At 39.5% G+C, this 14,741-nt stretch overlaps 1 protein-coding gene across 35 annotated transcripts in view; it reads right to left on the bottom strand.

Annotated features, from left to right (window-relative positions):
- LOC117669242 (uncharacterized) overlaps positions 1-14,741 on the bottom strand; it is a 98,133-nt gene that overhangs the window by 7,131 nt on the left and 76,261 nt on the right. For 22 of the 35 annotated variants that reach the window (XM_087876679.1, XM_087876667.1, XM_087876694.1 and 19 more), the window contains 12 exons: positions 13,226-13,249; positions 10,908-10,937; positions 10,781-10,804; positions 9,602-9,625; positions 9,284-9,316; positions 8,499-8,531; positions 6,533-6,571; positions 5,388-5,420; positions 4,633-4,665; positions 3,541-3,573; positions 1,380-1,412; positions 625-657 (listed from right to left, as the gene is read on the bottom strand). In XM_087876679.1, coding sequence (XP_087732805.1) covers positions 625-657; positions 1,380-1,412; positions 3,541-3,573; positions 4,633-4,665; positions 5,388-5,420; positions 6,533-6,571; positions 8,499-8,531; positions 9,284-9,316; positions 9,602-9,625; positions 10,781-10,804; positions 10,908-10,937; positions 13,226-13,249 — 372 coding nt within the window. The remainder of the gene's footprint in view (positions 1-624; positions 658-1,379; positions 1,413-3,540; positions 3,574-4,632; positions 4,666-5,387; positions 5,421-6,532; positions 6,572-8,498; positions 8,532-9,283; positions 9,317-9,601; positions 9,626-10,780; positions 10,805-10,907; positions 10,938-13,225; positions 13,250-14,741) is intronic. The other 13 variants (XM_087876685.1, XM_087876673.1, XM_087876682.1 and 10 more) reach the window with 10 other exon arrangements.

Below are 14,741 nucleotides of genomic sequence, written 5' to 3' on the forward strand. Positions count from 1 at the left end.
AGCGTGCCTTGTGTCCCTGTCCTACTGTCCCTTTTTATTCGTATCCGTTTACTATGTTCATATCTATGTTTATACTTATATCTGTTATCTTATACATGCTTGATTAAATCAAGAAGGAAAGGAAGGAAGGAAGGAAGGAAGGAAGGAAGGAAGGAAGGAAGGAAGGAAGGAAAGAAAGAAAGAAAGAAAGAAAGAAAGAAAGAAAGAAAGAGAAACTATGTCATCAAGACTATCTTTGGTGTCTTGTATATGAATCCCTTCATTCTAGACATTTTTTAAAAATGTGCTTTCATACAACATGGAGTAAAAGGGGGCCAAAAGACACAGATATGTTACTGTTCTGAGATATATTTTCCTTCCTTTTTTCAATAATCTTACACATTCACACAATGAAAATATCAACACTGAAATATGCTCAGTCCACCTTAGCTGATGGATCTATTTTAAGAGCTCAGTTATTGTAAATGAGGGCAAAAACAGGTCAATATTTTGACTCCATCTGCTGTGAATATGTTCTAGGGACACCGAAGATCCTTTCCATGAAGGAAGAAGGATAAAAGAGGGACTTGTTCAAGGGGGAGGAAGAATATGAAGAAGGGGCAGAAAACAAATAAAGCTACTTACCGACATTCCACCTCCAGGTCTACCTTGCATGCCCTAAAAGGGAATCAAAAGGGAATCCCTCAACTTTGATATGATAACAACAACCACAATTTCTTCTATTGTAACTTCTAACTATTTTTGGTGTCTTGTATATGAATCCCTTCATTCTAGACATTTTTTAAAAATGTGCTTTCATACAACATGGAGTAAAAGGGGGCCAAAAAGACACAGATATGTTACTGTTCTGAGATATATTTTCCTTCCTTTTTTCAATAATCTTACACATTCACACAATGAAAATATCAGCACCGAAATATGCCTGCATAGAATTTTTTTGCTTGTATTAGATATATAGATCAACACAGAAGTGAGTTACTGAGAAAACAGGACCTTTAATAGTATAGGCCTATAGTTCTTTCCAGAACCTTCCACAATAGATGACATCTGACACGTGAGCTAATGAAGTCAATGACATGACACACACAAAACACTCCTTGGGAAGAACATTTCAATCCTGTAGATCAGTTATGACAATGAAAGAGAATAGAAAAAAAACAGTAAAGAAAAAATACGTACATTTGCCACTCATTTATGTGAAGATGGTGGCTTGAGAGGATTCAAAAAAGCTCTTCCTCACATTTACGCAAAAATGAAGTCAAATTGTATTATCGTCACTTTTCTCTGAATACAGAAACTGCATTTGGTTGGGTAAAATGTTTAAAACAAGCTATGAGAACTGAACAGTAAATGGCAGAAAACAAATAAAAGCTACTTACCATCATTCCACCTCCAGGTCCACCTTGCATGCCCTAAAAGGGAATCAAAAGGGAATCCTTCAACTTTGATATCATAACAACAACCACAATTCCTTCAACTATGCCATCACTACCATCTTCCATCTATTCTGTTGTGGCCGGTCAGTGGCCTGTGCAGCTAGTAGCTGATTCCGACAGTGAGAAGGCTGGTGTGGTGCTGCGCCAGCAGTCTGTGCAGCTGGCACTTGAGTAAGACAATGAGGAGGCTGGAGAAGATGTGGTGCCAGAGGCAGGGATTCAGCCAGGGCCTTCAGAACCTAGGGAAGAGAGCTCCATCCCAGGACCTGTGGATTTTTTTTTTGAATTGCTGCCCAGACCTTACTGAAGTAGCAACTAGAGTAGACAAAGTGCCATACACGAAGACTGCGGACGTGCATCAACAGGAAGGGCAACTCATAGCTGAAGTCTGGCTCTCTCCCAAGACCGTTAAAGAAACTAGATGCAAAATGCATGGGGCAAATTAATTTGGCAATTTCACCAATGTTTCCTTGAGAAGCCACAACATTCAAAATTCCTGGCCACCCACTTATGTCATCCAAAAAATAATGCTATGCCTTCCACCTGACTAGCCTGACTAGGTGGCTCAGTGGCTAAGACACTGAGCTTGTCAGTTAGAAAGGTCGGCAGTTCGGCGGTTCGAATCCCTTACAGGTCTCCTGCGTGAGCAGGGGTTTGGGCTAGATGACCTCCAAGGTCCCTTCCAACTCTGTTACTACTACCTCTGGCCTTCATGCCCTGGAGGAGGGAGCTTCTAACGCTCTACATATTTTCCTGAGATGACCACTTGGCTGAAGAGTCAGTACAGACATAGGGGAGGAAACTTACTTTGAAACTAGATAGATAGAATAGAATAGAATTCTTTATTGGCCAAATGTGATTGGACACACAAAGAATTTGTCTTCGGTGCATAGGCTCTCAGTGTACATAAAAAAAATAAATTCATCAAGAATCATAAAATACAAGACTTAGTGACAGTCACAGAATACTAAATAATCAATCAAATCATACTAGGAAACTAAATATAAATTGTAAAGATACAAGTGTTTTAAATCTGTCTTGGGCCAAATTGTTTAATTCGGTTTTATTTTGCTTTTAAATTTTGTATTTATGTGTTTTATCTTGTGGCTGTTCACCGCCCTGAGTCCTTCGGGAGTAGGGCGGTATATAAATCAAATAAAACCTAAACCTAAACAAGCAACAAGGTTATAGTCATAAGTGGGAGGAGACAGGTAATAGGAAGGATGAGAATAATAATAGTAATACAGTCTTAGTAAATAGTTTGACAGTGTTGTGGGAATTAGTTGTTTAGCAGAGTGATGGCATGCAGGAAAAAAAAATTGTTCTTGTGTCTAGTTGTTCTGGTGTGCAGTGTTCTATAGCATCATTTTGAGGGTAGAAGTTGAAACAATTTATGTCCAGGATGTGAGGGGTCTGTAAATATTTTCACAGCCCTCTTTTTAACTAGTGTAGTATGCAGGTCCTCAATGGAAAGCAGATTGGTAGCAATTATTTTTTCTGCAGTTCTAATTATCCGTTGAAGTCTGTGTTTGTCCTGTTTGGTTACAGAGCCAAACCAGACAGTTATGAAGGTGCAGATGACAGAATAATTCCTCTGTAGAACTGAATCAGCAGCTTCTTGGGCAGTTTGAGCTTTCTGAGTTGGCGCAGAAAGAACATTCTTTGTTGTGCTTTTCTGATGACGTTTTTGATGTTAGGTGTCCATTTTAAGTCTTGAGATATGATAGAGCCTAGAAACCTGAAGGTCTCTACTGTTGATCCTGTGTTGTCTAGTATTGTAAGAGGTGGTAGTATAGGAGGGTCTACCACCATTTCTACAGTTTTGAGTGTGTTTAGTTCAAGATTGTTCCGGTCGTACCATAAGGCTAATTGTTCAACTACTTCACTGACTTACCCCTGCCAAGTTCCCATGAGAACTCAGATTCAGAAGATGCCATGGGGAGGACAACTACAAAATTGCCATTGCCCCCTGAAGAAAGGGGATCAGGATGGAAGGGAGGCTGATGCATTTAGTGAAGGAGGGAAAAGGAAAGAAGAGGTGGTCCTTCAGATGGAAGAAGAATATGAAGAAAGGAATGGCAGCAAATAAATAGAAGCTACTCACCATCATTCCACCTCCGTGCATGCCCTGGGGGCCCTAAAAGGAAAACTAAAGGTAACTATACTGTTTTGATATAATAACAGTCTTGACTTGTTCAACTAGTCCAGAGATATTTCACGAGAAGAGTCCTCCACTCCTCTGCTCGCAACAGACTTGAAATTTTGGGCTTAGACAATTTAGAACTATACCGCCTTCGGTCCGACCTAAGCGTAGTACATAAAATTATCTGCTATAATGTCCTGCCTGTCAATGAGTACTTCAGCTTCAACCACAACAATGCATGAGCACACAATAGATACAAACTCAAGGTAAATCACTCCAAACTCGACTGCAGAAAATATGACTTCAGCAACAGAGCGGTTAACACCTGGAACTCACTACCTGACTCTGTGGTTTCTTCCCTAAACCCTCAAAACTTTAACCTTAGACTGTCTACTGTTGACCTCACGCCATTCCTAAGAGGTCTGTAAGGGGCATGCATAAGTGCATCAGCGTGCCTTGTGTCCCTGTCCTACTGTCCCTTTTTATTCGTATCCGTTTACTATGTACATATCTATGTTTATACTTATATCTGTTATCTTATACATGCTTGATTAAATCAAGAAAGAAAGGAAGGAAGGAAGGAAGGAAGGAAGGAAAGAAAGAAAGAAAGAAAGAAAGAAAGAAAGAAAGAAAGAAAGAGAAACTATGTCATCAAGACTATCTTTGGTGTCTTGTATATGAATCCCTTCATTCTAGACATTTTTTAAAAATGTGCTTTCATACAACATGGAGTAAAAGGGGGCCAAAAAGACACAGATATGTTACTGTTCTGAGATATATTTTCCTTCCTTTTTTCAATAATCTTACACATTCACACAATGAAAATATCAACACTGAAATATGCTCAGTCCACCTTAGCTGATGGATCTATTTTAAGAGCTCAGTTATTGTAAATGAGGGCAAAAACAGGTCAATATTTTGACTCCATCTGCTGTGAATATGCTCTAGGGACACCGAAGATCCTTTCCATGAAGGAAGAAGGATAAAAGAGGGACTTGTTCAAGGGGGAGGAAGAATATGAAGAAGGGGCAGAAAACAAATAAAGCTACTTACCGACATTCCACCTCCAGGTCTACCTTGCATGCCCTAAAAGGGAATCAAAAGGGAATCCCTCAACTTTGATATGATAACAACAACCACAATTTCTTCTATTGTAACTTCTAACTATTTTTGGTGTCTTGTATATGAATCCCTTCATTCTAGACATTTTTTAAAAATGTGCTTTCATACAACATGGAGTAAAAGGGGGCCAAAAAGACACAGATATGTTACTGTTCTGAGATATATTTTCCTTCCTTTTTTCAATAATCTTACACATTCACACAATGAAAATATCAGCACCGAAATATGCCTGCATAGAATTTTTTTGCTTGTATAAGATGTATAGATCAACACAGAAGTGAGTTACTGAGAAAACAGGACCTTTAATAGTATAGGCCTATAGCTCTTTCCAGAACCTTCCACAATAGATGACATCTGACCCGTGAGCTAATGAAGTCAATGACATGACACACACAAAACACCCCTTGGGAAGAACACTTCAATCCTGTAGATCAGTTATGACAATGAAAGAGAATAGAAAAAAAACAGTAAAGAAAAAATACGTACATTTGCCACTCATTTATGTGAAGATGGTGGCTTGAGAGGATTCAAAAAAGCTCTTCCTCACATTTACGCAAAAATGAAGTCAAATTGTATTATCATCACTTTTCTCTGAATACAGAAACTGCATTTGGTTGGGTAAAATGTTTAAAACAAGCTATGAGAACTGAACAGTAAATGGCAGAAAATAAATAGAAGCTACTTACCATCATTCCACCTCCATAGTTGCCTTGCATGCCCTAAAAGGGAATCAAATGGGAACCGTTCTAATTGGACATGATAACACCTATCTCTTCACTAATCTTGACATCTCTACCACCTTCTGTATCTCATATATGAATTCATTCAGATTAAAAATATGCCTGATTTCACATAACAATGGAGTGAAAGATGCATAAGATGCATATATTTAAAGATGCATATATTTATTGTGTCGATCAGTCATGCCATAAAAGGAAGAAACAACCACTAGAGAAAAAGCTGTGCATTGTCCTCTCCTGCATGGAAAAATAATATTCTGTAGAAGATTCAAGAAGGTCTTCCATGGACATGACACAAAATGAAGTGGGATTGCTTGATCGGTCTCTTCCAGGAGTGTAATCCAAAATTTTTCCCTACCAGTTCTGTGGGCGTGGCTTGGTAGACATGGCAGATGAAGGATATTGCAAAATCTCCATTCCCACCCCAATCCAGGGGAAGGATACTGCAAAATCTCCATTCCCACCCTACTCAGGGGCCAGCCAGAGGTGGTATTTGCCAGTTCTCCAAACTACTCAAATTTTCCGCTACCGGAAACCTGTTAGAACCTGCTGGATTTCATCCCTGGTCTCTTCTCTCTGAACAAAACAGCTGCATTTGGCTGGCTAAAGGATTTAGCAAGCAATGAGAAATCAGGAGTGAATAAAGACTTTCTTTGACTGGTATACATGGGACATCCTGAAGCTGGAAAAGTATTTTCTGATTCAGCTTCACTAGAACCCTCTCTCTTAACACCACTTCCACTTCCTTCCATTCCAAGTAAGTTACAAAATGGAAAGATAATCATAGTTGTATATACCAACTGATATATCCTCTACATGATTCCTCATGTAGTTGCTCAGTGCCAATAGGGAGTCTACACCTCCACTTGGTTGAGGGATTTGTTTTTAATTGTTTTATTTTTTTTAATTGTAATAATATTGGAAATGAAGGTACAAACAGACAAATGTTTTTGCTCTGCCTGTTGTGATTATTTTCTGGCAGTCTTGAGATGCTTTTAGTGAATGAGGCAAAAGGATATAAGAGATACCACTTCAGACAAAAGAAAATGTATGAAGAAATGAATGGCAGCAAATAAATAAAAACTACTTACCATCATTCCACTGCCTGGCATTCTACCTCCTTGCATGCCCTAAAAGGGAAACAAGAGGTAAATGTTTGATTATGATATAATAAGTCCCCTGTGTCAGACCTGGAAGCCATCTTTTATATTTGGGCCTTCAGGCCTGCCACATTTTCTTCTGTGGGAAAATGGGAGCGGGGATTTCATAGAGCATGGGTGATATGTAATCAAAATAACATTCCTTTCTCAGAGAGTCAAGAAGGCTTGGCACCTGGAGTCAGATGACTGGGAAGTGTTTCCAGTTTGGATGGTGGATGATTGGACCATGTGATGGACATGTGGGTGCTGGGCAGGGACTTGAACTTTCACTTGGGTGGGGGAAACCTGGAAATGTTCAGATTCGGGTTTTCCCAGATGTGCCAATATGACATCTTCAATAAAAAGGAAACTCAAGCCTCAGAGTCTTCTTTCGTTGGGGGTGTCACTTGGAACCCTGACACCCTGACTTCTTCAACTATGCCATCAATACAATCTTTGCTATCTCCTATATGAATTCATTCAGTGTCCAGATAAAAAATATGTCTAATTTCACATAAAATGGTGTTAGGATATGGTTTGAACCTAACAAGTTGTCCAGGCAATATATGTGTTCTGTGACTTTAATATGAATATATATTATGTGACTTTAAAGTTTTCCTGCTGATTCATTGTAATGCTGAGTCATGCTGTAATTAGTTGTGAACGTATTTAAGAAAGGTACTGTAACATATTCAGTTGATGATATGCTACCATAGTGTGTGGAGTTGCTATCATCGTGCTATCATCGTTGGATGGATCTGCTACCATCGTGGTTTGTTATCAGAGTGAGTTTGTTATTCTAACCAACTACTGTTTGTGTGGTAAGAAGAGTTTCTGTATTACTGGACTGATTTAACTGGCAAAGACTTGGATTGATTTAAAGACTATGAGATTGTTTTTTTCACTATAAAGCAAACTTTTGATAAACCAGTTTGCACATCTCTTATTCATTGCTCTCAGCAACGTTTCTCTCTGCTCTACACTCTGCTGGTTGGTAACACAACAACAATATCCTTAACACATGGAGTAAAAGGAACAAGTTGTATTTATTTATCCTATTGATGAATCATGCCATAAAGGAAGAAACAACCACTAGAGAAAAAGCTGTGCTTTGTTCCCTCTTGAAGAAAGAAGTTTCCTTTAAGACAATTCAGAAAAGCTTTTCTGAGTTCATACCACAAAATGAAGTGGGATTGCTTTATGGCAGGGGTAAAATCTACTTACCTTCCCTACCGCTCACGTGCGTGTGCATCTCATACGCATGCGGACCCCCTGTGCATGCGCAAACCCTTCTACGCATGTGTAGAGGGTAAAAGCCAGGAAGAAATGATGACCGGGCAGGCGGGAGGAGCCTCGCAGTGTCTTCCCTACTAGTTCTCCGAATCACCCGCCGCCATCACTACTGGTCTGAACCAGTAGCATTTCACCCCTGCTTTATGGATATCTTTTCTCTGAACAAAACAGCTGCATTTGGCTGGCTAAAGGATTTAGCAAGCAATGAGAACCCAGCAGAGACTAAATATTTCTTTTGCCTGGCAAACCTGGGACATCTTTAATCTGGAAAGGTATTTTCTGACTCAGCTTCACAATAAGCTTAATCACAATAAGATAATCATGATGGTTCTATATACTGATTTGTCTCTCCATCAAGATCTCCTCGACATGATTTCTCATGCTGCTGCTCAGTCTCCTGAGGGACTCTTCATCCTCATTGCCTGAAGAATTTATTTTTAATTGTCAGAAATTGGAAAGGAAAGTACAAACAGGCCAAATGTTTTTGCTCTGCCTGCTGTGATTATTCTACTGACACTCTTGAGATGCTTTTGTTGAAGGAGGGAAAAGGATAGAAGAGGTACTTCTTCAGATGGAAGAAGAATACGAAGAAAGAAATGGCAGCAAATAAATAGAAGCTACTCACCATCATTCCACCTCCGTACATGCCCTGGGGGCCCTAAAAAGAAAACTAAAGGTAATTGTACTGTTCTGATATAATAACACTCTTGACTTGTTCAACTATGCCATCAATACAGGGTTGAAATCCAGTAGGTTCTGACAGGTTCTGGAGAACCAGTAGCGGAAATTTTGAGTAGTTTGGAGAACTGGCAAATACCACCTTTGGCTGGCCCAGAGTGGGATGGGAATGGAGATTTTGCAATATCCTTCCCCTGGAGTGGGATGGGAATGGAGATTTTGCAATATCCTTCCCCTGGAGTGGGGTGGGAATGGAGATTTTATATATCTACAAGATATATATATATATCTTGTAGATAATATATATATATATATAATCTACAAGATAATATATACATACATAGATACATAGATACATAGATACATAGATACATAGATACATACATACATACATACATACATGCATGCATACATACATACATACAGTCATGTTTGTATATACAGATTGTCTGTCCATAAAGGTGTCCTCTATATTATTTCTCATGCAGCTACTCAATCCAACCGGAGAATCTTCACCCCTATTTTGCTGCTGGAATTATTTTTAAGAGATTGGTTATTGGAAATTAAGGTAAAATCAGGCAAATTATTTTGGGGCCTGCCAGTTGACATGCTCTGGGTATTTTTGGAGCTTCTTTGGGTAAAGGAGGAAAAAAGCTAAAAAAAGGATACTTGTTCAAGTGGAAGTCGAATATGAAGAAAGAAATGGCATATAATAAACTAAAACTTATTTACCATCATTCCATTTCCACCGCCGTAATTCATACCCTAAAACAGAAGCAAAAGGTAACTGTTTCATACTGATATAATAACAACCTTGACTTCTCAAATATGCCATCACTATCATCTTTTGGATCTGGTGTATGAATTCCTTAAGTGTCCAGATAAAAGAAATAGGTTTAATTTCATACAACATAGAAAATTTTCATTTCATAGAAAATGAAAAGATACTCCTGGTTGTATACACAATTTTATCTCTCCACCAGTATCTCCTCTATATGATTTCCCATGCAACCTCTCAGTCCCAAGAGAAAATAAATAAAAGCTACTTACCATCTGTCCTCCTCCTGGCATGCCCTAAAAGGGAAACAAGAGACAACTATCTTAATCTGCTATAAGATCATCTATGATTTTGCCAACCGTGCTATCACTAACAATGTTAGTGTCCCATATGTGAATTCCTTTATTTTCCAGATAAAAAATATGGGTTCTTTCACACGACCTCGAGTGAAAGGGTCCCAATAGACACGGATATATTCATGTCCCATAAAAGAAATACATTTAATTTCATACATTATTTGAGTTATTATTCTTTCATGAGTGAAAGAAACCAAATACTGCACATTGGCACCACGTAGATTGCTCATGACCCTTGAGGACAAAAAACAACCACTAGTGAAGAAGCTCTTCAGAGGCCCCCTCCTGTATGTACGAATAATCCCTTGGCAGAAGTGAGAAGAGGCCTTCCTCGTACTTATCACAAAATGAAGTCAGATTCATCCAGGGACCTCTTTTCTCAGAATATAGTGGTTGAATTTTGTTGGATACAGTCAGTGGTGGGATTCAAATAATTTAACAACCGGTTCTCTGCCCTAATGATTTCTTCCAACAACCAGTTCACCAAACTGCTCAGAAAGTTAACAACCCGTTCTCCTGAACTGGTGCGAACTGGCTGAATCCCACCAATGGATATAGTCAGTGGTGGGATTCCAGCAGTTCGCACTGATTCGGTAGAACCGGTTGTTAAGTAGTTAAGTAGTTAAGCAGTTCGGAGAAAGATTGTTAAAAGAAATCTCCTTTTGTTTTTTTCCACTTTACAGGGTTAATCCTGTTAATCTCGGGGGCTGAGTGGGCGTGGCCAGAGTGGGCGTGGTCATGGTAGGCATGTTTAGCTCAATACCCTGCAGCCCTCTGCTAGTGAAAACGGAGCCCGGGAGGGCCAGCAGAGGCACAGCGGGCCAATTCTTCATTGTTTTCAGGCAGCCCTGCAGGCCAGATTTAAATACCCCATGGGCCAGATATGGGCCCCAGCCTTGAGTTTCATACACCTGCTCTAGACTCTTTCTCTCACCCAGTGTCTACTTTCTCCACCTTATTCTACTCCAAAGAATTTAGTAAATGAAAAGATATTCCTGCTTGTATATACAGTTTTATCTCACCAGCAGTATCTCCTCTATATGATTTCCCATGCAACCTCTCAGTCCCAAGAGAAAATAAATAAAAGCTACTTACCATCCGTCCTCCTCCTTGCATACCCTAAAAGGGAAATAAGAGACAACTATCTTAATCTGCTATAATGTTCAGATGGAAGATGAACATGAAAGAACTAATTGATAGAATAGTAGTAAAAGCTTCATACCGTTCCACCTCTGCCTCCGCCCTGCCTGTTCTAAAAAAGGAAACAGAAGGTAAGTGTTCAAATCTAATATAATATCACCAGTGGTGGGATTCAAATAATTCAAATAATTTAACAACCGGTTCTCTGCCCTAATGATTTCTTCCAACTGCTCAGAAAGTTAACAACTGGTTCTCCCAAAGTGGTGCGAACTGGCTGAATCCCACCAGTGAATAACACCCATATCCTCTCCAACCATGCCCTCATAGGTATTTTTGGTATCTGGTATATGAATTCCTACATTCTACAAGTAAATTATATACATATTTCATTCAGTACGCTCCCATAGAGAGGGGCTCCTCCTGGTGCCGTCGGCCAAACAATGTCGACTGGCGGCCCCCAGGGGGAGAGCCTTCTCTGTGGGGGCACCTACTATCTGGAACGAGCTCCCCCCGGAGATATGGAGGATCCCAGATCTGCGTACCTTCCACCGCGCGCTCAAGACTTTCCTATTTCATCAAGCTGGCCTGACCTAAGTCTTTCCCCTTTTTAAATGGAAATTTTAAATTTGGTTTTAAATTATTGGGATTTTAAATTTCTTCGGCCAAATTATTTAATTCGTTTTATTCTATTTTAAATTTTGTATTTATATGTTTTATTCTATGGCTGTTCACCGCCCGGAGTCGGGCGGGTAGGGCGGTATACAAATTCAATAAAATAAAATAAAAATAATAAATAAAATATAACCTGGAAAGAAAATGACCCAAATCGCACACATGTATAAAATTGTTCAGATGTGTTTCCTTCATCTTTTCAATATTTTTACCCATTCACACAATGAAAATATCTACACAGAAACATGCTTGCAGGGAATTTTGGCTTGTATGGGATTTATAGATTAACACAGGAGCCGGTTAGTGCGTGCATGTTGCTCATACATGCGGCTTCCACGCCTGTGCATGGCTTGAAAACGTAGCTAAATAGGATGGCAGAGTGCCAGGGTGAGAGGACAGGCCCACCAGCAGGTTGCTACTACCGGTTCAGCCAAACTGGTCCGAATTGGCTGAATACCACCTCCGAACCCACTGCTCGCATGAGTGAGCTGCATATGTGCCCTGGTCCATCACTCACAGAAGTGGAGCTGCACACACACATGTGTCCCAACCCGCTGCTCGGACACGACTCCTCCTATAGACCAGCTATGACCATTAAAGATTGAAACCAACAAGAGAGATAAAACTGCATTTGCAAGACGTCTATATAAAAAGGAAGACTTGAGAGGATTCAGAATCCTGCATACAGGAGGCTAATTTGGTTGGGTACAAGATTTAGCAAGGTAAGTGAACTCAGCAGCAGTGAATAAAGACTTCATTTGCACAGTATATCTGGCCCACTCTCATCATGGAAAGCTACTTTCTGATTCAGTTTCATTCAGCCCTCTCTCTTATGCCACTTCCACCTCCTCCACCTCCTTCTACACAAGAGGTCAGCAACCTTAAACACTCAGAGAGCCATTTGGACCAGTTTCTCACAGAAAAGAAAACACCAGGAGCCACAAAACTCTTCCTGTGCCTGACTATTCCCTGAGCAGCCACAAAGCTAGCATATATAGTTGAATTAAAGATTCTGTTTTCTTCTGAAACTTTTATTTTCTTGGATTTATCCATGGTTGGCCTACCGGGGGTCGAAAAGCTCAATAAATTGTGTGCCACCAGGCATCGCACATTGGCAGTTGTGACACATATTTTGAGCCACAGGGAGCTGCAGCAGAGGGATGAAAGAGCCACATGCGGCTCCAGAGCCATGAGTTGCTGAACATATAATTTAGAAAATAAAATGATAGTCATTATTGTAAATAGAGTTTTATATCTCCACCAGTATCTCTTCCATATGATTTCCCATGCAACCTCTCAGTCCTAAGAGGGGGTAGTTACCCCCACTTGGCTGAGGGATCTATTTTCCCCTTTTTAAATGGAAATTTTAAATCTGGTTTTAAATTATTGGGGTTTTAAATTTGTTCAGCCAAATTATTTAATTCGTTTTAATCTATTTTAAATTTTGTATTTATATGTTTTATTCCATGGCTGTTCACCGCCCTGAGTCCTTCGGGAGTAGGGCGGTATACAAATTTAATAAAATAAAAATAAAAAATAAAAAATTGTCAGATATTGGAAAGGAAGGCACACACACAGGCCAGATGTTTTGGCTCTCCCTGCTGTGATAGTTTTCCAGGCACCCTTGAGAGGCTTTTGGTGAAGGAGAGAGAAAGATTTGAGAAAAACCTCTTCAGATGAAAGAACAATATGACAAAAGCAATGGCAGAAAATAAACAAGTTACTTACTCTCCTTCCACCTCCTTGATTGCCCTAAAAGGGAAACAAAATGTAATTGTTCTACTCTGATATAATAAGACCCATGATAGTTTTCGCCCAAAACTGGAAAAACAATGACATACCATCAGAAGACAAGGTGATTAGAAAAATTATGGAGTGTGTGGAAATGGATAAGCTCACAAAGGAGATACACGAAAAAGATGAAACAGAATATTACTTAGTCTGGGAGAAATGGTATAAATGGTTGGAGGAGAAAGAGGGGGGAGGGGGGGACAAAAGAAAACTAAGCAATGATTAAATTAGGTGGAGGAATATGGAAACAAATGGGAAGGTATAAATTGTGGAAAGGAAATCAGGTACCTGTTTATGTTAAATGTAAATAAAATATTTAGATTAAGAGAATATATATATATATGTCAGATGTAAATGCCTTATTCCCTAATGTGTAAATAATGTATATATGGGATATCAGGGGTTAACTTATTCTTTGACTCTTAATGTATTCATAATTCACCACTCCCACTCTTGGCTCCACCCTTTGTATATATAAGGAGCCACCTTCACCATTTTCTTCGCTTCTATCTGTGAATATTCAGTGAATATAGAATGCCTATTATAATTAAAGAGAAATATATTTAAACCTCTAACTCTCATTATTATTATTATTGAGTCTGATCCTAAAAATATTGCAACAAGCTGGTAGCAGAGGATGGTTAATTGACTCAATAAATACCTAAAAATGTCTAAGAAAGATAGGCCCAACACCAGGGCCTACAGCAAAGAAATAGAAACTGAACAAGAAATAATCAACGAATCCACAAACGCGATTTCGAGAGAATCCGAAGAATACACCACTGAAGAAGAAGAATTAATAAATGAAAATGATGGCCAGGAGGAAATCGAAATAGAAAATAACGAACTCAGGTCAGAGATATTGAAGTTATTAAAAAGCCAGAAGAATGATGAAAGCCTCATCGCGAACCTCCAAGAAATGCTGAAGAACAGCGGAGCAGCGAGAGAGAAAAACATCGCTAAAGAGAAACCCAAAGACCAAAAAACTGTGAGTGATATGACTACAGAGAAAGTCGTTATGAAAAAGAAAAAATGTGATCCCGCGCGAAATTTTGAATGGCAGCCATCTTGGTTTCAACAAGCCTCCAAAGTGAGTGAAGCAGAGCCAATCAAAATGCTCAGTTCAAAATTTCTGGCGCGAAAAACGTTATCAGACAACGAAAGTGAAAAGGAGGATTCAAACTCTTCGGAAGAGCCAGAATCAGAAAATGAAGACGACTTAACGAAATCCCAAGTAAAGTCAGCAATGAAGACGCTTTTTGCTGCATTTGGGCCAAAATTAAAAATTTCCAAAGCGCCAACGAAGAAGCAAGCGAACAAGCCGATACTTCAAGACCTGCACGCTCCCATCCTGACTTCGAGAGCGACGACGCCCGAGCCCAGAGAGCCATGTCGATTCCGCCCTACACCGCAGACCGAAGCAAGTGCCAACGCACCCAAAAGAAAGAGAAGA

This window comes from Pantherophis guttatus, chromosome 10 (genome assembly GCF_059756535.1).
Source record: "Pantherophis guttatus breed Tessera chromosome 10, ASM5975653v1, whole genome shotgun sequence".
NCBI classification, from domain to species: Eukaryota; Metazoa; Chordata; class Lepidosauria; order Squamata; family Colubridae; genus Pantherophis; species Pantherophis guttatus.